This window comes from Rattus norvegicus, chromosome 1 (genome assembly GCF_021556685.1).
Source record: "Rattus norvegicus strain SHRSP/BbbUtx chromosome 1, alternate assembly SHRSP_T2T, whole genome shotgun sequence".
Taxonomy (NCBI): domain Eukaryota; kingdom Metazoa; phylum Chordata; class Mammalia; order Rodentia; family Muridae; genus Rattus; species Rattus norvegicus.
Window position 1 is genome coordinate 25,037,970 of NC_141534.1, and position 22,067 is coordinate 25,060,036.

Sequence of the window (22,067 nt, forward strand, 5' to 3'; positions counted from 1 at the left end):
TCTCTCAGTGACAAATTTTAAAGATGCCTTTAAAACACCACATTAAAAAGATAAGAAAACAAACTGCATATGGATAAGCCCTGTAGATAGCAGCAATGCCAGTTTTCTGTGTTTGGTAGTTTATTCTAGTGAACTAACTCAATCCTACACTTGTACAATGGGTGTATAGGGCTACACAGTTTAGATTACTGCAAACTTCCTGCAGGTCTCTAACAATTTTTAAAGCCAAAATAAAAAGTCAGCGAGTCAATGAAAGATCAATGTGCATTTGAAACATTGAAATAGAGGATGACTTAGCCTAGGCCAATATACCAAGCACAGGAAGTACTTTGTGAGTGAGGAAAAATGTTGATTTTCTACTTTGAAGAATACCATGGTGATTTGAAAGAGAATGACTGTTGGTACTGTTAGGAAGGATTAGGGATTGTGGCCTTTCTGGAGATGTAGCAGTGGACCAGGTTTTAAGGTTTCAAAAGAATCACGCCAACTTGACTTTCTTTTTTCTCTGCCTTCTTTTGACGACTCAAGATGTGAACACACAGCAACTACTCCAGTGCCATGCCTGCATACTGCTGTGCTTCTCGCCATGACTAACTGGCATTATCACTGCCCCCCTCCCCCCAAAAGCTCTTCTATAAGTTGTTTTGGTTATGGTGTCTTGTCACAGCAACAGAAAAGTAAATAACATACCATACAATTACAATCAGTAAACATTTTCATTTTGCATCATTAACTACAGGAATATGACTTTTGCTATTGTTGTGTTTCTAGTCAAATCTATGTATTATGGAAAATGTTAAGTGAAAGAAAATTCTTCAAGTTAAAAATATGCCTATTTGTTAAATTCTTAAACTGTTTGAATACTCCATTCCAAGTTAATGAAATTATTTGGGAATTAGGGATTGTGGCCTTTCTGGAGGTTGTCATTTGAGACAGGTTTTGAGGTTTCAAGAGTTATGCTATTCTGAGTTTCTTTGTTCCTAAGAACTTTTTGCATATGTATAATAGAAATATGGTTATATCACTTCTTTACTTTCTCCTTTAATCCTACCCTTTCCCCCTAACGTATTTTCTTACCAACTTCTGTTTTCTGATTTGTTGATAACCCATTCAGTTCAGTTACTGTTGTCCATATGTGCATTGGCTAGTGGAGATCTAGTGTAACATAGGATACTGACCAACAGCCAACCCCTTGAAAAACATTTCCCCTTCTTCTACAAGTTGTCAAGAACCAATAGATCCATAGGAAGAAATGGATCCTGGGTAATACCTTCCCCATCTGTCCTGGAATTTCAGCTGGATTGAATTATTTTCGTTTAAACAATCACAGTTGCTGTATGTTCACAAATGCCAACCCATGTCATTGCTAGAAGACTGCATTTCACAACATTCTTCCCCATCCTCTTACTCTGATTTACTTCTTCCTTTTTGCAGTGTTCCTTGATCATAAGGTGGTGTGCTAAAGATAAAGAAAAAGATACGGTTGACAAATACTGCTTCATTTTTTTAGCATTTGTTACCTTTTAAATATGAAGACATTTTGATGGCTTTCATAATGTTGAGGATCTTAAAAAGTATGCAAATCTTGAAATGAAACTTTCTATTGGGCACACATGAGAATATAGTAAAAAGAACATAAAAACACATGAGACCAGTGTTCCAGGAATGGAATATGAAAGGTAAAATAATGAATATAAATAGTACTTAACCTAAAGACAAGTTCTGTATATGAAAGATAAGATGGATTATTTAGATGAAGAAATTGGGTGAAAGGACTCTAATTTTTTTCTCACTAAAATGTTTGAGGTCCACCTAAGTTGCCCAAAGATGAGTCCCACTTTTATCCAAAAGAATAGAGCATAGACTTTAAAAAATATGCACACATTGCTGAACATAACTGTAATATAATATAAATAATAATTAATTTTGTATGAAAGTCCACCCACATAAATCACTGCAGAATAAAGTTCTCCAGAAAGTACACGTTTTCTGTGGGGAGGGGAATTTGTTTTATAGTGGGACTGTGTGTATATTTAGAGATATAGTCCACAGTTTCTGAATTTTGAAAGTGGGCAATGGCCCCCAAATGAACCCATTGCTTCTTTCTTGGTGCAAATCTACAAGAGACCAGAATTTCTTGTAATAGACAAAATGATCTACTCTCTTCATCACCCTCAACCATGCAGCAAATGTTTTGAAACTCAACAGGAACTTCTCAGTAGTCATATCATAAAGAGTAGCTACTTATAATCTGAGCCACATCCTGTGTTCATGTGAGCTTCTTTGAAAAAATATGTGCCTGAACAATCTTTTAATTATCTCAAGCTATCTTTATAGTCTCAGGCTTCACAATCCATATGGACACCACACAGATCTGGAAAGTGGAGCAGAGCTTAAAGTGTCCTTGCAAATTATTGGAAATCACGACTCTGGCTTCAGTCATAATGTATTCCCTGAGGTTCTGTACTCTATCCAGTTTGATGACAATGGCCAGTAATTTAAGTTAGGGAGAAAACACATCATATCATCACCATCACCATCATCAACGTAAGTGCATATGAATTTTATAGCTTTTATAGTATAAGATTAAAATGAACAGTGTCCTCTCCTATACGTCTTCTGCATCCAGTCATGAAATTGTAGTTTCTGCCTTTCTCTACTTCTAACCTACATGTTTTATTTCCCTTTTAAATTTTATACAGTAATACAATTTAATACTCAGGATTAACAACTTGTATGATACCACCGATCTTGGTCTCAAATATTTTTTTTTGAGAGGGTGCAGCGAACTTTATTGATTCAAGAGAGAAGGGAGGGCTCCCTATGCCCCTCCTGTTATTATGGGGTCTGCGATGAAATTATGGGGAGATGCTCAGTATTGGGGGCTGAGTTGGGATGGGGACTCCTCAGCAACTGAAGGCCTCTCTCTTGCTCTCAGTGTCCTTGCTGGGCTGGGGTGGGTGGTCCAGGGTTTCTTACTCCTTGGAGGACATGTAGGCCATGAGGTCCACCACCCTGTTGCTGTAGCCGTATTCGTTGTCATACCAGGAAATGCGCTTAACAAAGTTGTCATTGAGAGCAACGCCAGCCCCAGCATCAAAGGTGGAAGAGTGGGAGTTGCTGTTGAAGTCACAGGAGACAACCTGGTCCTCAGTGTAGCCCCGGATGCCCTTTAATGGGCCCTCAGACGCCTGCTTCACCACCTTCTTGATGTCATCATACTCGACAGGTTTCTCCAGGCGGCATGTCAGATCCACAGTGGATACACTGGGGGTAGGAACATGGAGGCCATGCCAGTGAGTTTTCCATTCAGCTCTGGGATGACCTTGCCCACAGCCTTGGCAGCACCACTGGATGCAGGGATGATGTTCTGGGCTGCCCCATGGCCATCATGCCACAGCTTTCCAGAGGGTCCATTCACAGTCTTCTGAGTGGCAGTCATGGCATGGACTGTGGTCATGAGCCCTTCCACAATGCCAAAGTTGTCATGGATGACCTTGGCCAGGGGGGCTAAGCAGTTGGTGGTGCAGGATGCTGACAATCTTGAGGGAGTTGTCATATTTCTCATGGTTCACACCCATCACAAACATGGGGGCATCGGCTGAAGAGGCAGAGATGATGAACTTTTTGTCCCCACTTCAAGTGAGCCCCAGCCTTCTCCATGGTGATGAAGACACCAGTAGACTCCACGACATACTTAGCACCAGAGTCACCCCATTTGATGTTAGCGGGATCTCGCTCCTGGAAGATGGTGATGGGCTTCCCGTTGATGACCAGCTTCCCATTCTCAGCCTTGACTGTGCCGTTGAACTTGCCATGGGTATAGTAATACTGGAACATGTAGACCATGTAGTTGAGGTCAATGAAGGGGTCATTGATGGCAACAATGTCCACTTTGCCAGATGCAGGGCAGAAGGCAGCCCTGGTAACTAGGTGCCCAATACAGCCAAATCCATTCACACTGATCTTCACCATCTTGTCTATGAGATGAGGCTGGCACTGCACAAGAAGATGTCTCTGGAGCAGGGAGGAGCAGAGTGCCTCAAATATTTTTTTAACATCACTATATTCTCTTTCACTGGAATTAAATTAAGTAGATATTTCTATATATCTCCATCTAAGAGACTCACAGGTAGGAACATAAACTCACTGACCACTTGTTTTTCCAACAAATTTGTACCAGAGACAATTCATTCTCAAGTCTGTTGGTTCTTGCATCTCATTTCTATCTAACATATCCATAACTCTTACTGTCCCATCCTTAATGCCCATGGTGACCAGGACTTGAGTTATGAGGGTCCTGATATATAGGTACTTATCTCACATATTACTTGGTAAGTGAATAAATTATGAAACTAAAATTCTACATTTTTTTAAAATATCTTAAAATTCCTGTCCCATATTCATTGCACTAAAATATAAATATTAAAACATTGGATTTCTATTCTAGGTTACTTAATTCTGGTACAGCCATTATCCTATGTATGATTTATAGTATCACTCTCTTTTCAATAACACCTTGTGCTAAGAGACTTACCAAACCAGATAATTCTCACTCTCAAGGAGGCTCAAAAATGCCTTCTTTGGGACACTGCCAAGCCTTTGTGAACACACTTTCAGCTGCCAACTGACAGCCATAGTAATTGTATTATAAAGAGGCCTGGGCTTTACTATGTTTCTCTCTCTCTTCTTTCCTCCTGTGACACTCCTCTACAAATTCTAAATGACATGTCCCAAACACTGTCTCATTTGTGATCTTTTTCCTCATCTTTCCTAATTTTCTCCACAACAACCCACCTTTTCTTCTTAAACTTCATGCTATCTTGTGGCAGTGATCTTTCCTTCGATATTATTATTCTTGCTACCAGAACATAAGTTACTCTAGGGTAAGAGGACTCTTCCTTTCTATTCTCCTTACATTTCTCAGCACTGGAATTTAATAAATATTTATTATTGAACTTCTTTGATGCTTGGAATACTAAATATTATTATTATTATTATTGTTATTATTATTGTACTGACTGTGACATTTTTATTGCTATGTATTTTATGAGGATATATAGTTATACACATAAACATGTATGTAATATAGGGTCAATTTGGACATTTGAAGCACTTAAAATGTACAAAGGAAAAGGAAAAAGTCATTTCTTGTACTTCACAAAGTCAACTAAGCTACTTTTAGGTTTGTTTTTCAAGTGTTTTCTATTCTTTTGAAAAATAAGTTATTTTTTGATTTATTGACTCTATTTTGCTGTTAGGAAATTATAGAAAATACTATTCCATGATTCTTGACTAGCCCACCTTACAAATACATTATTAATTTATTCTTTCTTTCATTGAAGTAAATTAAAATTGATTACAATGTTACTAGTTACCAAATATAAAAGTCAAGTATACATTGTTGTACATAGAATTTTGCTTCAGTTACTATGGTTTTTATAATTGATGACAAGAAGTAACATGGGTGAAAATAAACAATGTTTTAAATTTCTTTCAAGAGTATTTTATGTCTATGTATCTTTAACAGACATGACAATTACTATTTCCCAAGCCCTATTCAGAACAAAGTTGCCTCTAGTTTCACATGTGATAGATAAGTCAACAGTATCCTGGAATTCCATTTATGATGATCTGTCTGGTTTAATTGTAATTCACTAGTTTCAGTTCTAGTATATTTTGTTATGTGACTCTGCTTTGGGAAAGTTTGGATGTGAAATCAGCACTTCTGGATACACACTAGGTCAGTGTATGCATGAGTAAGACATTCGTGCTGCAGGTGGAAGCTGTAAGTCTTGTGAGAGCCTGACTTCACAACCTGTTGGTGTGACTTTTGTTGGAAGATAGGTAATTTTATGGTGTGTTCTCTTCTTCTGTGAGGTTTTACTGAACTTGACGCCCAGTAGACTGTGAGTACATATGAGAACAGTCTCTGTCATGTTCTCAGTGGTCCCTCAATGTCTGATTACGTCAGGCACATACTAGCAGTCAAGGACCGAACTGACTCTATGCTTCATGTGGGGGCTGTTGGCTGTGGTTCCCTTCAATGTATAATTAGTCTCCCTTGAGAGAGGAACAGCTGAGAGAGCATCACACGTGTTTTGGACATAAAAGAGGCATTCCTCTCATTCAGTTACTGGATGACTTAGTATGTTACAAGTAAGCTATTTGCATTAGCTCTCTTTTGGGAAGTAGTAGATTTATTATTAGAACTGATGAACCAAGTGTGTCGGGTATTATTTTATTATAAATGTCTTCAAAATGCAGCAAGAGAAAGAAAAATACAAAGGTTGACCATAGGGGTATTTTCCATAAATAATAAACATACCCCTTCTTACAACGATAATTTAGTGGTGAAAGGTGAGAAATTTAAACAACTCAACTATTTTTCGTGTTTTTAAAAAACAAGATAAAAATTAGAAATGAAAGCATGCTTTGTGATACAGTAATGACAGGATATAAAAAAACCCTTAATTAACATGGTTCAGTAGAAATCAGTCTTGGGTTAGAGGAATGTTCTTCTCTGGGTCTGTACGTTTCATAACTAGAGCAGTCCTGACAATCATCATGGGTTGAGTGATCTGAGAATATTCTTTCTGCTTCCCTTGAATGATGCCTAAAACAAAGCAAAACAAAACAACAAGCAAACAACCCCAAACTCATCTTGCCTAAATAATGAATATTGATTGTATTTATCAAAACAATGTGGTCAAATGCCACTACCTTCCATATGTTGTGTGATACATGGTCTCCTTACAGTACATAGCCATGACAATTTGAAGGGTATCTTCCAGAGGATTCACTATTAGAATGATTTTGCTAATAGTGTACAGTGGGAAATATGTCCCTCCACTGTGTCTTTCTAAGTTCTTCTTATGTAACATTCAGGCTATTAGATTAGAACATCATTTCTAATTAATTTAACAAAAAAACCCGCCTTGCACAAACCTGAAAAAGAAAAAAAAAACTGAAATATTTCTCTAACTATACAGGAATTCAATATCAAGAAAGAACAGCAGCAATGGGAAAGAAGATTTTTTTTTCTGTTGGCCATGGTATCATGAAGTCTTTCTTAGCCAAAAAAGGATGAACAGAGCATGGGAGAGTGAGAGCTTGCTATTGTAACTATTGCTACTTTTTGAGATAAAGTCTCACTGTGTAGCCTTGGAGGGAATCTAGCTACTGATAACTCCCTGCCTCATACCTATGAACTGAGATCACAGGCATGCATCAGCCAGCTCTATAGAAATGATGAAATTTTAAATACAATATCAGAAGTGATGAGTATGGAGTCAAGCACAGTATGTATTTGGTGAGAAGTAGACACTGACTAATAGAGGGGCAAAGCTTGGAAATCAGTCCTCTGATTCAAACTTGCATTTGAAATGCTATGTATTTGTGTGAATTTGGGCTAACATTTAAACAGCTAGCAAGCAAAATCATTTCAAAATACACTGATATTTCAAAAATTAAAAATCCAAAACCAAGTTCTACTTAGAAAGTCACATAAAAACCAAAACCAAAGTCAGTGTTTTCTTAACAATTTTTAAATGATTCATTTAGGGAAAATCCACGTTACTTTTTTTTCTTTTCTTTTTCTCTTTTCTTTAAGCTGGAAACATTTGATTGAATTCAGAAATGAGATCCCATCAAGATATATTAAAGGAAGCAATATGGTTAGCATGTCAAAGCACAGAAATTGTGGTAGGTTTAAACACAGTTGAAGAAGACTAATAGGCTGGGAAGAGAACCAGATACAACAACTGCTATAGTAACCACTTGTACTTCCTGCACTGTGGCACAGAAATTAATATCGTATGTGTTGTATAACCATGGCTATTACGAATAACTATTATCATAGTTCCAAAGCATCTTTATAGAGTTCCAAAGGTATTTATAACAGTCGTTTTGTTTTTAAATGGTGAGAACATGGTGGTGCTTTAAATAGTATTTAGAAATAGTCAATACTATTCTAAAAACATGCATCATATTTATAACAGAAGTACCACGAAGGTATGATCAATGCTTTGTATCCTAGTAAAATTTTAAGAGTAGATGTATGAGCCAGTCATGTTGGTATATGGCTGTAATAGCAGCTATATTGGGAGGCTGATGAAAGATTGCAAGAACAAGGTCTCCCTGGATTACAGAGTGAGGTCAAGGGCAGTTTAGGCAGTTTAGACAGACTGCCTCAACATTAATGACAAAAGTAATGAGTCTGAGTAGGGGAGACATATGGAAGGCGAGAGGTGTCTCAAATCTATCAGAAATAAAGTCTGAAATTTGTAATCCCTGGGTATTGATTGCTAAAGTTTAAAATTAGGTGTATTGATGTGATACACACAGTGTTGAAGTACTTCAAATTGCTTCAAAGATACAAAGAAAGAAGATAAAAAACTCGATGTACTTAATTATGAATGAGTAAATTACAAATACATTTTTGACTAATAAGGCCACTTTTTTTAAAACTACACACTTGCATCATGAACCCTAGACTTAAGAAATGGTTCCAGAACTATGGATTTTATTCTTGTAAGGTGGTTCATTTCTAGCTTAATAACTACACATCTTGACTATATCAGATGCTATATATGTTTTTCTTTCCCACTTGGCAACAGTATGAGCAATAATATCACAGTTTTATATTCTAGAAAATTAATTTACAAATTTGAATAACATGTTAACAGTTCAAAATCTCTATCTGAGGTACACATTTTGGGGAGAAAAATAGGCAAATTTTTCATCTGAGTAATTTTATGATATGAACATGTACTAGATATATGTTTTCATTCACAAAGTCTGTAGGGCTGTATTGAAAAACACAGAGGCTTTGTTTTGATCCAGTTCATCTTGTAATTGTTTGCAATAGTGTTCACTTAGGAAGGAACTTATGCTGATTGCTGGAGTTACATCTAAATCTATCATTTGCCAAAGAAGAATATTTGCTTGAGTGTCATGTTAGCCCAGGCTGGGAGAAATCCTGATGGCCGTGGGATGTTGATGGCCATTCTCTATTCTCTCCAGCATTGAGCCAATACATTCTGTGCATCGTGCACTAAGTGCTCTGCCCAAGAGAAACCAAAAATGAATGGGGACAGGGGAGTCAGTGGGAACTCTTGGAAGGTAGAATTCAAGTGTATTTTCTTCAACCTATATTCACCACACTATCCCTAATTGCAACACATTTTTTATATTCTTGTTTACAGGATACAGCTGTGGTTTATGCATGGTCAATGATAGCCACCTTGTATGTATGTTATCTTGTCTTCTGTGGTACCCTGGACTGACAGACTGCCTTTATGACCATTATAAAAGACCTTCAGAAGTGCTTTCCTTTGGGTAAAGTGGACTTAATAGTGTGTGTGGTAGTCTTTCATCTCTACAAGGTATACTCAGTAAATAATAAAATTTGAAATTAGCATTTCTATTGAGTGCTGTTCCTTACAAAAAAGAAAGCAAGGTTTGGAAAAGACAAATTACTTAGACTAGTTAGGCAGTACCTAGCAGAGTGTTTTTCAATTGGTGAATTTTGCTTTGCTCTGTTTCGGAACAGATTTACAAAGTGCAAGGAGTATAAAAATGAGTGTGGCATAGCTTCATGCACTAAGCACACATTTTCCTGAGTAGTCCAAAAAAGTATATTCACTTACAGATTATAAGTATGTAAAGTTTAATGGAAAAGCTGAGACAATGGAGTTCTTAACCCTTTGCTACTAAGCTCTGGCTTTGTGTTCACACCCAACCTGTGGTTGGGATTCAGCGGCTATGATCATGTTTGCTGCTGAAAGCCTCTTGTCTTCTAAATGTCATCTACAAAGCAGAAGGGGGATGTCTAGGTCCCAACTGCTGTCATCTGTGTGTGCTTGTATATGGTGATGGCAAGTGAGTGATGCGTGTGGAACCAGGGACTCTCCTGGTTGCTGTATCCTGAAAGAAAGCTTCAGTTGGCTAGGAAACTATCATGGAAATTGCCCCACCATTTTTATATGTGGTTGAAAATTAACGATGTCAATATTAGTAACGGTGATGTTCATAGCCTTCTCAATTGCCCAGGGCAATAATTATTTCATGGGTGTCTGAAATGTGGATCTGTGATGGAGTCAGAGAAACCTCAGCATAGGAAATTAATTTGAAAGACACATGAGGTGGCTAGCATCTTATACTTGGTAGAAATTGATCCAAATCTTCTCTTGATAAAGGCATTGCCAAGCCAGTGTCTAGATGCTTGATAATGAATGTAGCCAAGTTGAGGCCACCATTAACAGGGGCCATGAAATAAAAGTAGAGACAGCAAATAATTTACACTCATAGGAAATGAAAAATATAGTATTGTGCTCAAAGCTTTTATTATTAGTGATGAAAATAACCAGTATGAATGGATCTAGCAAATAATATTTGTATGTGTATCAATTTTATTGCCACTAGATTTGTAAAAATTATAAGGTTATATATAGTATACAAACTACATAAAATAATTAGGATTGGCGCACATGGTGCTGGTTTTGGGCATGTGCTTTGGGAATCAGCATCAATGCTGAGAAAGCTGCATCATCACATCCTTGAATGGTCAGACAAAGGGAACCTTGAGAACTGCAATGTGGGATGTGGTAAACACAGAGAAGACATGTGCATGGGTGAGAGGAGACAAGTCAATTATCATATACCATAATATAGTATTCATTGTTGATATTGGACTATAGTGGCACTGAATATATGTGGCTACCCTCAAATGTAGTGAACCTCAGAGTTGATGATATGTGAATACACACACACACACACACACACATATATATATATGTATGTATATATATATATATTTCACCCTCATTGAGATCTTTACCTATTCTTTGCTCCTACTCATGTTCTGAAGAAGACAGGGAAATATAAATTATGGTGCTACTTGAAAGACAAGTCTAGTTAGAGAAGTTATTTTGTTGCTTTTCCTTATATGTTTACGAATGAAGCTGATTCATTTGGAGTTTCAGTGATGCACAAGAGAGGAGTCTAGTCCTTTGAAAGAGAACTCTCAGCATATTCAACCAGGTGGCAAGTTTGTAAGTCATCTGGTTTAGGAATCCCTTTACTCTAGGCACTGGGCCACAGGTAGGCAAATTAACCCTCTCTTCATCACTCTGGGCTCAAACCTACCCCAGGAATGTTGAGAAGTAGGCTTTATTAGAGTTGGACTTCCTCCCTTGAAGTGTTTTTGATGTTCATTTAACCTACTGAACAAATTCTGAAGTTTCCTGTACCGCAACTCTGTGTTTTTCTTGTGCTTAAGCATGATTCCTTTTTGATATATAAATAAGGAAAGGAGATTGTTTAGAATAAAGTGTAATAATAATAATAATAATAATGATAATAATGTATGTTTTTAATGTAACCCAATTTATGTTTTAAGTTAATTTTTAAATTTTGATGTGGCAAAGACTACAATTTATATTATACTGTGGAGGTCAGAGGTCACATTATGAAAATTGCTTATTTCTTTCGACCAGGTTAGTTGTCATGTTTGAAATCAAGCTGTCAAGTACCCTTACCAATCCCATTGAGTCAACTTTTGGAGCTATTTATTTATTTATTGGGAGGTCAGAGGTTGGTGGGTCCATCACAGTATAAGTTTGGAAATCAAAGGACAACTTGCATTTTTCTCCTTATATCATATATAGGTCCCAGGAACTGAACTTAAATCTTGAGGTTTTTTATATTATTAAGTAATATGTATAAGAATATATGTATACTTTTGGTTGTGAGCCTACAACAGCTGAACCATCTTTGCAGAAGATTTGATAGTATACATAAGTGACTTCCAAAATTCTACCTGAGAACTCCTAAACCTTAGAAACAACTTCAGTAAAGTGGCTGGATATAAAAATTAACTCAAACAAATCAGTAGCCTTTATCTACTCAAGGGATTAAACAGGCTGACAAAGAAATGAAGGAAATGAAACCTTTCACAATAGTCACAAAATATAAAATACCTCGTTGCGACTATAACCAAGCAAGTACAAGATCTGTGTGATAAGAACTTCAAGTGTCTGAAGAAAGAAATTGAAGAAGATCTCAGAAGATTGAAGGATCTCTCATGCTTATGGATTGGCAGGATTAATATTGTAAAAATGGTCATTTTGCCAAAAGATTCAATGCAATCGCATCAAAATTCCTACTCAATTCTTCATAGAGTTAGAAAGGGCAATTTGCAAATTCATTTGGAATAACAAAAAACTCAGGACAGCAAACACTACCCTCAACAATAAAAGAACTTCTGGAGGAACCACCATCCTTGACCTCAAGCTGTACTACAGAGGAATATTGATAAAAACTGTATTGTATTGATACAGAGACAGGCAGGTAGATCAATGGAATAGAATTGAAGACCCAGAAAAGAACCCACACACCTATGGCCACTTGATCTTTGACCTAAAACTATCCAATGGAAAAAAAGATCATGTTCAACAAATGATGCTGGTTCAACTGGAGGTCAGCATGTAGAAGAATGCAAATTGACCCATTCTTATCACCCTGTACAAAGCTGAAGTCCAAGTGGATCAAGGACCTCCATATAAAACCAGATACACTGAAACTAATAGAAGAAAAAGTAGGGAAGGGCCTCGAACACATGGTCATTGGAGAAGACTTCCTGAACAGAACACCAATGGCTTATGCTCTAAGATCAAGAATCGACAAATGACACAATGGAGTACTACTCGGCAATAAAAAACAATGACTTCATGAAATTTGTAGGCAAATGGAATGAACTAGAAAATATCATCCTGAGTGAGGTAACCCAATCATAGAAAAAGACAAATAGTATGCACTCATTGATAAGTGGATATTAGCCCAAAAGCTCAAATTACCCAAGATGCAATCCACAGACCACAGGAAGCTCAAAAAGAAGGATGACCAAAATGTGGATGCTTTCACTCATTCTTGAAAGGGGGAACAAAAATATCCATAGCAGGGGATTGGAGGCAAGTTTAGAGCAGATACTGAAGGAATGGCCATTCAGAGCCTGCCCCACATGTGTGTGTGTGTGTGTGTGTGTGTGTGTGTACACACACATAAGTACTAGATAAGATTAATGAAGCTGAAAACTGCATGCTGAAAGGGACCTGATATAGATCTTTCCTGAGAGACACAACCAGAGCATGTCCAATACAGAGGTCAATGCTAGCAGCAAACCACTGAACTGAGAATGGGACTCCCTTTGGGGGAATTAGAAGAAAGATTGAAAGAGCTGAAGGGATTTGCAACCCCATAAGAACAACGATGACAACCAACCAGAACTTCCAGGGACTAAACCACTACAGAAAGACTATACATGGACTGACCCAGGGCTCCAACTGCATATGTAGCCGAGAATAGCCTTGTTGGGGCACCAGTGGAAGGGGAAACCTTTGGTCCTGCCAAGGTTGGATCCCCAGTGCATGGGAATATCGGGGGTGGTGGTAAGGAAGGTTTGATGTGGGGAGAACACCCTTACCACCCTTAAAGGGGAGGATGAGGGGATAGGGGAGTTATGGACAGGAAACTGGGAAAGAGAACAACATTTGAAATGTAAATAAAGATATATATCCAATTTTTAAAAAAGAAAAAAGGAAAGAATCAACAAATGGGACCTCATAAAACTGCAAAGCTTCTGTAAGGCAAAGGACACTGTCATTAGTAGAAAACAACAACCAACAAACAAATAGGGAAAATATCTTTACCAATCCTACATCTGAGAGAAGGACCACCAAAGTGTGGATGCTTCAGTCCTTCTTAGAAGGGGGAACAAAAATATTCATAGAAGGAGATACAAGGACAAATTTTGAGCATAAGCTGAAGGGAAGACCATCCAGAGACTGCCCCACCTGGGGATACAGCCCATGTACATACAGTCATGAAACCCAGTCACTATTGCTGATACCAAAAAGTGCATCCTGACAGGAGCCTGATATAGCTGTCTCCTGAGAGGCTCTGCCAAGAGCATGACAAATACAGAGGCAAATGCTAGCAGTAAAGCGTCCCCAGTGGAGGAATCAGAGTAAGGATTGAAGGAACTGAAGGGGTTTGCAACCCCATAAGAAAACAATACCAAGCACTCAGAGCTCCAGGGACTAAACTACTACCCAAAGAGTACACATGGACAGACTCATGGCTTCAGCTGCATATATAGCAGAGGATGGCCTTGTTGGGCACCAATGGGAGGAGAAGCCCTTGTACTTGCCAATGTCAGGGTGGGGAGGCAGGAAGTGGTGGGTAGGTGGGGGAGGGATATCACTTTCATAGAAGCAGGGAGAGGGATATGGGATAGGGGGTTTATGGACAGGAAACAGGGAACAGGGATAGCACTTGAAATGTAAATAGAAAAAATCTAAAAAAAGATACAAAAAAGAATATACGTACAATTAATTTAAATAGATCATTTATTCTACATGGATCTAGTAGTTAACACTTTTCTAATATGTTTATTTTCTGTGTTTCTCTGATGGTAATAACTTAGAATTTTGTGGGCTAAAAGATGAAATTTTTTCAGCAACCTGCTCTTTGTCAAGATTTGATTTACTGCATATTGCTTTAATGTCTTAAGAGAGTCTTACTGTGACAAGGCATGATCCCTTCCAAGGCATACGATTAACACATTTGAATGACATGTAATATTTCCTAAACCATCCAGTGTAGAAAAGCCTGACATAACACCTGTACCTTTCTTGTTATAGGACAGCTTCCCCGCAAGATTTGGAGGAATTCATTTTGTCAATCAACCTTGGTATATCCATGCCCTGTACACTGTGATCCGCCCATTCCTGAAAGAGAAGACTCGGAAAAGGGTACTTTGTTTCTTTGTCTTAAAATATGATCTCTGTCCTCACCCCCATTCAATGATTGGAGATATATAGCTGTTTTTTATTGTTAGCCATGATGAAATTTCTTTTACCCTTTCACATTAATATTCAGCACAGGAAGCATTTTTAGACCATTAGAGAGCCCATAGCTCTCTAAATTCTTAATAATGTTCCACGAATGGGATATTTCTCATCAAATAATGAAATGACTGTACCTTCACTATATGAGAGTCTCATTCTAAACCTCAAAAAAACTCTGCTATGTTATTCTTTTATTGTTGGTACTCTTAGTTTTCAAGTAAGGTCTAAATGTAAATCATTACTTTATTTACTGACAAATGAGTCCTTGTTTTATAATATTGATTAAAATGAAGTAAAATTTACAGACTCTGTTGTAATTGTATAATGACAATCATGATTAATAACTATAATAATTGTTTAAAGCATTTCAGTACCAGGATCATAGTACATGGTAAATTGAGTAGGCATTTTTATTGAACACAGAATTTTAAAATGTATTAATTGCACAAATTTCGTTTATCCATTTAACAGCTGTGTAAAATAAATTTAAAATGCTGTTAAACTATGTATTCAAACATATATGCATTGCAGACAATTCAAATCAGGGTAAACATACAATCTGTTTTTGTAGCTTAAGAAATACATACACACACACAATGTATATAGTGAACTATCATTAGCTAGAGTCATTGTCTTATTTTCCTTATCCATCTGTAACTCTGATAACTTATATCAATCAACCTATTCCTAGTCCTTCTTTGCCAGCCTCTGATTACTGATTTTATGCTGAATTATGAAAAGTAAATTTAGTAAACATGCTCTCCTATTTCTGGGCTGAGGAAGGAAGTTTGAGGCTTGGTAAGCAACTTGCTTTATTATAGAAGCAGATGGAAAAATGTCAAGCCAGTATATGTGTTCAATGCCTCCAGTTCTATTTACCTTTCAGTGCTAATCATTATAAAACAATTAGTGACACTGAGTATACTATTTCTAAACCTATGTGAATGACAACAGCAATGTGAATCTCAGTGAGTAAGCATGTCATGTCTTCCAGTCTTGCAGAGTCCTCATTGCAGCACGAAAGCACAATAATTATGTGTTCACATCAAGCACTAGTGAGCAGAGGGTTGACAGTCTATGGATTTGTTAAAAATATTCCATTCAGGAGAAAGAACTCTGCAAACAACTGTAGTTTATACTGCGTTATTTCTACCACTAAGTATGAAATTATGCATATTTTAGAATTCAAAAGTACATAGAAGTGCTTTGCAAATGCACCATCAAGTTTTGTTTAATGAAGTGGCAATCAGGCTATTCCAAACATCTGCTGGGTATTTTAGCACAATTTCCACTTGTGTGTGTCCACTCTCGCCACATTATGTATGCTTTATTTAAGACTTTCGACAATCATGCAGGGTAAGATTTTTTTTTAATTTTATAGGTTGAAAAGGAGTCTTGTAAGATTAAATACTTTGCTGTATATTGATACTAGTAGATAAATCATCTAGAGGTTCAGGATTAAATGGGAAAAAATAACAGAAAAGGGATATGGCCAATGTGTGTCCAAGATCCTGAACAAAAACAAAGAGAATAGAAAATTTGGAGAATTAACTATGGGGGAAGTAGTAAGGGACAAGATTAAAGAAAATAGGGTTCACTAGATCTTATGTGGTTTAGTCCAGAATTGCAAGTGCTTGCGTGGTCAACCGGTCTCACTGTTACATGATATAACATGATCCTGCTCTCTTAAATGCATTGCTAGCATGTGGCTTGGAAATTTTTCATGTAAAAATGACCGAAGGTTAAGTTGCATTAATTTTTACTTATATAATGAATATGTATGGCAAACGTATTTCATTATCAATAGCATTAAAAGCCATACCCTGTCATACTATTCCTCAAGTGTCTTGCACAGCGGATGCTATAAATATGTGTTCTGAAAATCTGCTGAGAGAAACCCTAAGGAGTGTAGTGTAGAGAATCTTCTTCATAGACTCAGATGTACAAGAGACTACAGCATGATTTCATTTTCTTAAATCAAGCTAAATGTGAACATGAACAAAAGGTGAGGATTTCTTTTTCTTTTTCTTACTGGATATTTTTAAATTTACATTTCAAATGTGATTCCCTTTCCTGGTTTCCCATCCATAAGCCCCCTATCCCATCTCCCTTCCCCCTTCTTCTATGAGGCTGTTTCCCTCCCTAACCACTCCCCTTCCCATATCCCCACCCCGATATACCCCTACTCTATCCAGTCTGTCAGTCTATGTCTTTTTATTGAGTCCATTGACGTTAAGAGATAGTAAGGAATAGTGATTGCTCTTTTATGTATTTTTTTGTGGTTAGAGATGGAATTTTTTTGTTTGGCTCTCTTCAGTTTCTTGCAAGGAGGTTACTCTCTTGCTTCTTCTAGGGTGTAGTTTCCCTCCTTGTGTTGGAGTTTTCCATCTATTATCCTTTGTAGGGCTGGATTTGTAGAAAGATATTGTATAAATTTGGTTTTGTCATGGAATATCTTAGTTTCTTCATCTATGTTAATTGAGAGTTTTGCTGGATATAGGGGCCTGGGCTGGCATTTGTGTTCTCTTAGGGTTTGTATGACATCTGGCCGGGATTGTCTGGGTTTCATAGTCTTTGGTGAGAAGTCTGGTGTAATTCTGATAGGTCTGCCTTTATATGTTACTTGACCTTTTCCCCTTACTGCTTTTAATATTCTTTCTTTGTTTCATGTATTTGGTGCTTTGACTATCATGTGACAGTAGGAATTTCTTTTTTGGTCCAATCTATTTCAAGCTCTATAGGTTTCTTGTATGTTTATGGGTAGCTCTTTAAGTTATGTAAGTTTTCTTCTATAATTTTGTTGAAGATATTTACTGGCCCTTTAAGTTGGGAGTCTTCGCTCTCTTTTATTCCTATTATCCTTAGTTTTGATCTTCTCATTGTGTCCTAAAATTCCTGGATGTTTTGCATCGTAAATTTTCTTTAATGCTTGTGTCAATGTTTTCTATGGTATCTTCTGCCCCTGACATTCTCTGTGCTATCTCTTATTCTGTTGGTGACGCTTGCGTCTATGACTCCTGATCTCTTTCCTAGGTTTTTTACCTCCAGGGTTGTCTCCCTTTGTGATTTCTTTATTTCGATTTTCAAATCCTGGATGGTTTTGTTCAATTCCTTCACCTCTTTGGCTGTGCTTTCCTCTAATTCTTTAAGAAATTTTTGTGTTTGCTCTTTAAGGGCTTCTACTTGTTTACCTGTGTTGTCTTGTTATTCTTTAAGGAAGTTATTTATGTGCTTCTTAAAGTCCTCTATCATCATCATGAGATGTGATTTTAAATCCAAATCTTGGTTTTCTAGTATGTTTGGTTATCCAGTATTTGCTTTGCTGGGGAACTGGGTCTGATGATGCCAAATCATCTTGGTTTCTGTTGCTTAGGTTTCTGTGCTTGCCTCTGGCCATCAGGTTGTCTCTGGTATTAGCTTGTCTTGGTGTCTCTGACAGTGTCTTGACCCTCCTGTAAGCCTGTGTGACAGCACCCTTTTAGACCTGTTTTCTTACAGCCAGATATGGTACAGACTGCTGTGGGATGGGTTCAGCTCCAGGTACAGGCAGAAACCGGAAGGGTCCTGTCTCACACTGCTCCTGTGTTTGAATGTCCTGAGGCTTCGAGGCAGGTGGCTTGGAGCAGAAGAGTTGTTCTTACCTCTACTCTCAGGTGTGTCAGTGCTCCTGGTGACTGGCTTTCAACTCTGGGCACAGGCAGAAACTGGAAGTGCCCTGCCCTTCACTGTTCCTGGTTTCCTGTGCCAAGAGGGCACTAGGTGGGTTCATCTTGGGCCAGCACTGTGAGCAGAAGTGGTGTCTTCCCTGAGCTCTCAGGATTGTCTGCACTTCTGGCACTTCTGAGAATCTAGCTCTCTCCCCTGTGAGACTTGAGTTCAGAGAGCTCTGGGACCAGCTGAACTCTGGGTGCAGGCAGACCTGGAAGGTAATGTGGGGATTTTTACCTTTGATATTATAAAGTCCCTTCTCACAATTTCATCAAAGCCCAGAATTTTCATAAGAAGCTCCCATCATAGCCACATGTAATATGCTCATGGTTCAGTGTATGTTAGTTCCTGGAGAAGGTCTTTTTCTATTTTGTTCCATATTCCAGCCAAATAAAGCCATCGTTAATGATTCTGGAAAGCAGGGGCTCAGCTTTAATTTATCACCCCATTGTAGTCATGGGTGGACCTCCTCTTGAGTATACCACCTTCATCCTACTCCCCCACCCCCAGTCAGCTGGTATAGTTTCTTAGTGTCACAGAAAAAAATGAACTAAAAAGTAAATAGATTTTGGGGTAATCTTTGGCATTGGGATGTAGAGTGAGGCAAAGGAGCCCATAAGAATCAAGTATCCTTCATGAGATAAAGGAAGAGCAAAATCAATCAATCAATCAATCAATCAATCAAAAGAAGTCAGAAGCAAAACTCCAGTAGTAGATCTTAACACTGAACTATTCATGGAAAAGAAGTTAATCTAGGAACAAACATTTTTTCAGTTGAGCAGACACAGTGCATTTCTGGTGCCCAAATAAGAGTAGCAGTTCACACTGATAATCAAACCATTACTGATGCTAAGAAGAAGGAGAAGCAGTGTGGTGGGGATTTTAAGATTTTGGGGTTCAGTTTTGGATCCGTTGGATTTGAAGTAGTCATTGAACACTGAAGAGAAAATGTCAAGGAGAGAGAGAGAGAGAGAGAGAGAGAGAGAGAGAGAGAGAGAGAGAGAGAGTCAAATAAAGAATTTAAGGGTAAAGTATACACATATTTTTAGTGTGTGATTAATATAATAAATCTACAGATGAAATTAAATTGCCAAAAAGGGTAGTTTTAGAATAATAAAACCAGGAATTAAGGCCTTGGTTTCATCAAGGTTAAATATTGGATTTGGGCTAGAAATGGCAACATTTGCCTTTAATTCCAGTACATGAGAGGATAGGGAAGGTAGATTTCTGTGAATTCAAGGGTAGTCTGGTCTACATAAGGACTATATCAAGTTTCAAGCAAGTTAGGCTATATAGTAAGACCTTGTTTTAAATAGATATTGAAGTAATAAGCAAAGGAGATTGAAGAAGAATATAGAAAGATGGAAAGACAGGCAGAAAAAGTGTCTCTGTTAGAAAGTCATCTACTCTATCTAGTTCAGCTAAGGCTTAAAGATAAACGAGACAAGAACTGGATATTGAGTTCATTCCAGTGATCAAAAATGACAGCAGGTCGTATAATGTAGTGTTAAGAGATTGGATAGATATGGAGTGGCTTATGAAAAGCAGGAAGAGAGTATTTGGACAATGACTAGAAAGAACTTCTCTGCTGAGCTCTGCTGTCAGTAAACAATTGAAGCTATGGACTAAAGAGCAAAGAGGAGTTTTATGTGATTATATCCAGGGTACTGAAGACAAAAGGATTTTTTCCTTGAATGGGAAAGAGGCCAAGCTTTTAATATGAGAAAAACAAGAGCTAATTGTTGGGAAATAAATCTGAGTGGAGGAAAGACGATGTATTTCGCTTTGTCAGTGGTCTTCGTGAGGTTTATATTTTCTCTGTTCTAGTGGTAAGGCGGAACACACGGGCACAGATGCTGGTGGGTGGCTCTCAGCTGGCTGCCCTATTTCCTCAGTGACAGTGGAATCAGTGCCAGTGCTGAAAGCGATGTGGAGGGAGGAGGTACCAGTGTTCCAAAACGCACTGCTCTAAGAATTGTTTTTAACCACAGCACCTTCCTAACTTGATAGAAGGTTCTGATGTGGTATAATATATGTGATTGTTTCAAAGTTAGATAGATGATACAGTAAATATTCAGAAGCATACTTTTCAGGGAAAGTATTTCTGACTGAAGAATATTGTTGTGTGCATTCCAAACGGAAACCTGCTCTGTACACTTTGGCCAAGGCTTGCCTCATATCTGTTTTTAATCTTCCATAGTTTTGAAAAATAATAGTGTATTGCTGACTGTTTCCTCTCTCTGAGTTTACCTAATGATATGGATACATTTTCCTATATATTCACTCCTGCAGATTCTAAAGGTACAAACAATAAATATGAATGTGGTTAGCCTATTCATCTTGAATCCAAAGTGTAAAATTAAGTTAATTAAGCTATACTTTTAAAATAAATATAGAAATTTGTGTACAATACCAATGATGCTTTTTTGAGAGGTAGATCTATCCTTTTGTGATAATAAAAATGAAAATGAAAATGAAGAAAAAGCAAGTAACACTTTAAAAATATCTCATCAGATTGGGAATGTAAAGTACATAACTGATGATCAAAATTTGATTAGAGTGGAAGACTTGCCAATCACATACATTTTAACTTTCTAAAATTTAATTTTTGACAATTTCACACACATGTGTATGCACATGATATCATAATGAAATATATCACATTTGTATGCATATATACTGTATTCTGACTACTGTCACACATCTTTCCTTGTTTCTCTTTATTCCATCATCCCAATTCACTGAGTTTAACCAAGGTCTTTTATGTGACCATTGCATCCTGTGTTCTCATAAGTGGTCATACAATTGCAAAACATGATTAATCCCCTAAGAACCATTGTCCAATAGGTCAGCAGAGAAGGACAGGACCATATGAGTATCCCCCGCCATCCCATGATCATCTGTTGGTAGGCCCAATCTTATGCAGAATTGTTGCAATGCAACTGCAGGTACTGTGAGATCATGACTTCATTGACTATGCCATATCCAGGAAGAATAATTTCTGTGGCTATTACAATCTTTCTCCTCTTTCTTCCACAGTGTTCCTGGAACCTTAGATGGAATAATGTAAAATTTTGTTTTTAGGGCTGAGCACTAAATCCTCACTGATTCTCCACACCTCTTTTTTTAAAAATTATTTTTAATCTTTTGTTTACAGTCCAGTCATTATCCCCCTCCTGGTCTGCCCTCCCACAGTTTCTTATCCCGTTCCTCCCCATGCTCCCTTCTCCAAGAGGGTGTTCCTACTCCCATCCCACCAGGCCTCCCTATTCCCTGGTACCTCAAGTCTCTCCAGGATTAGGTGCATCTTCTTTCACTGAGGACAGACCAGGCAGTCTGCTGCATATGTGTTGTATCAGCCAGTGTATGCTGCTTGTTGGTGGCTCAGTATCTCAGAGATCTCAGGAGTTCTGGTTAGTTGAGACAGCTGGTTTTCCTATGGGTTACTCT

At 37.7% G+C, this 22,067-nt stretch overlaps 1 protein-coding gene and 1 pseudogene across 3 annotated transcripts in view; one reads left to right on the top strand and one right to left on the bottom strand.

The window, feature by feature from the left end:
* The window catches only part of Clvs2 (clavesin 2), a 111,107-nt gene that overhangs the window by 69,592 nt on the left and 19,448 nt on the right, over positions 1-22,067 (top strand). For both annotated transcript variants that reach the window (NM_001410322.1, XM_087567372.1), the window contains 1 exon segment: positions 14,703-14,813. In NM_001410322.1, the coding sequence (NP_001397251.1) occupies positions 14,703-14,813 (111 nt within the window).
* On the bottom strand, positions 2,958-4,029 carry LOC148006889 (glyceraldehyde-3-phosphate dehydrogenase pseudogene; annotated as a pseudogene). The gene has a single exon (XR_015644858.1). The product of XR_015644858.1 is annotated as a glyceraldehyde-3-phosphate dehydrogenase pseudogene, transcript variant X3 (transcript).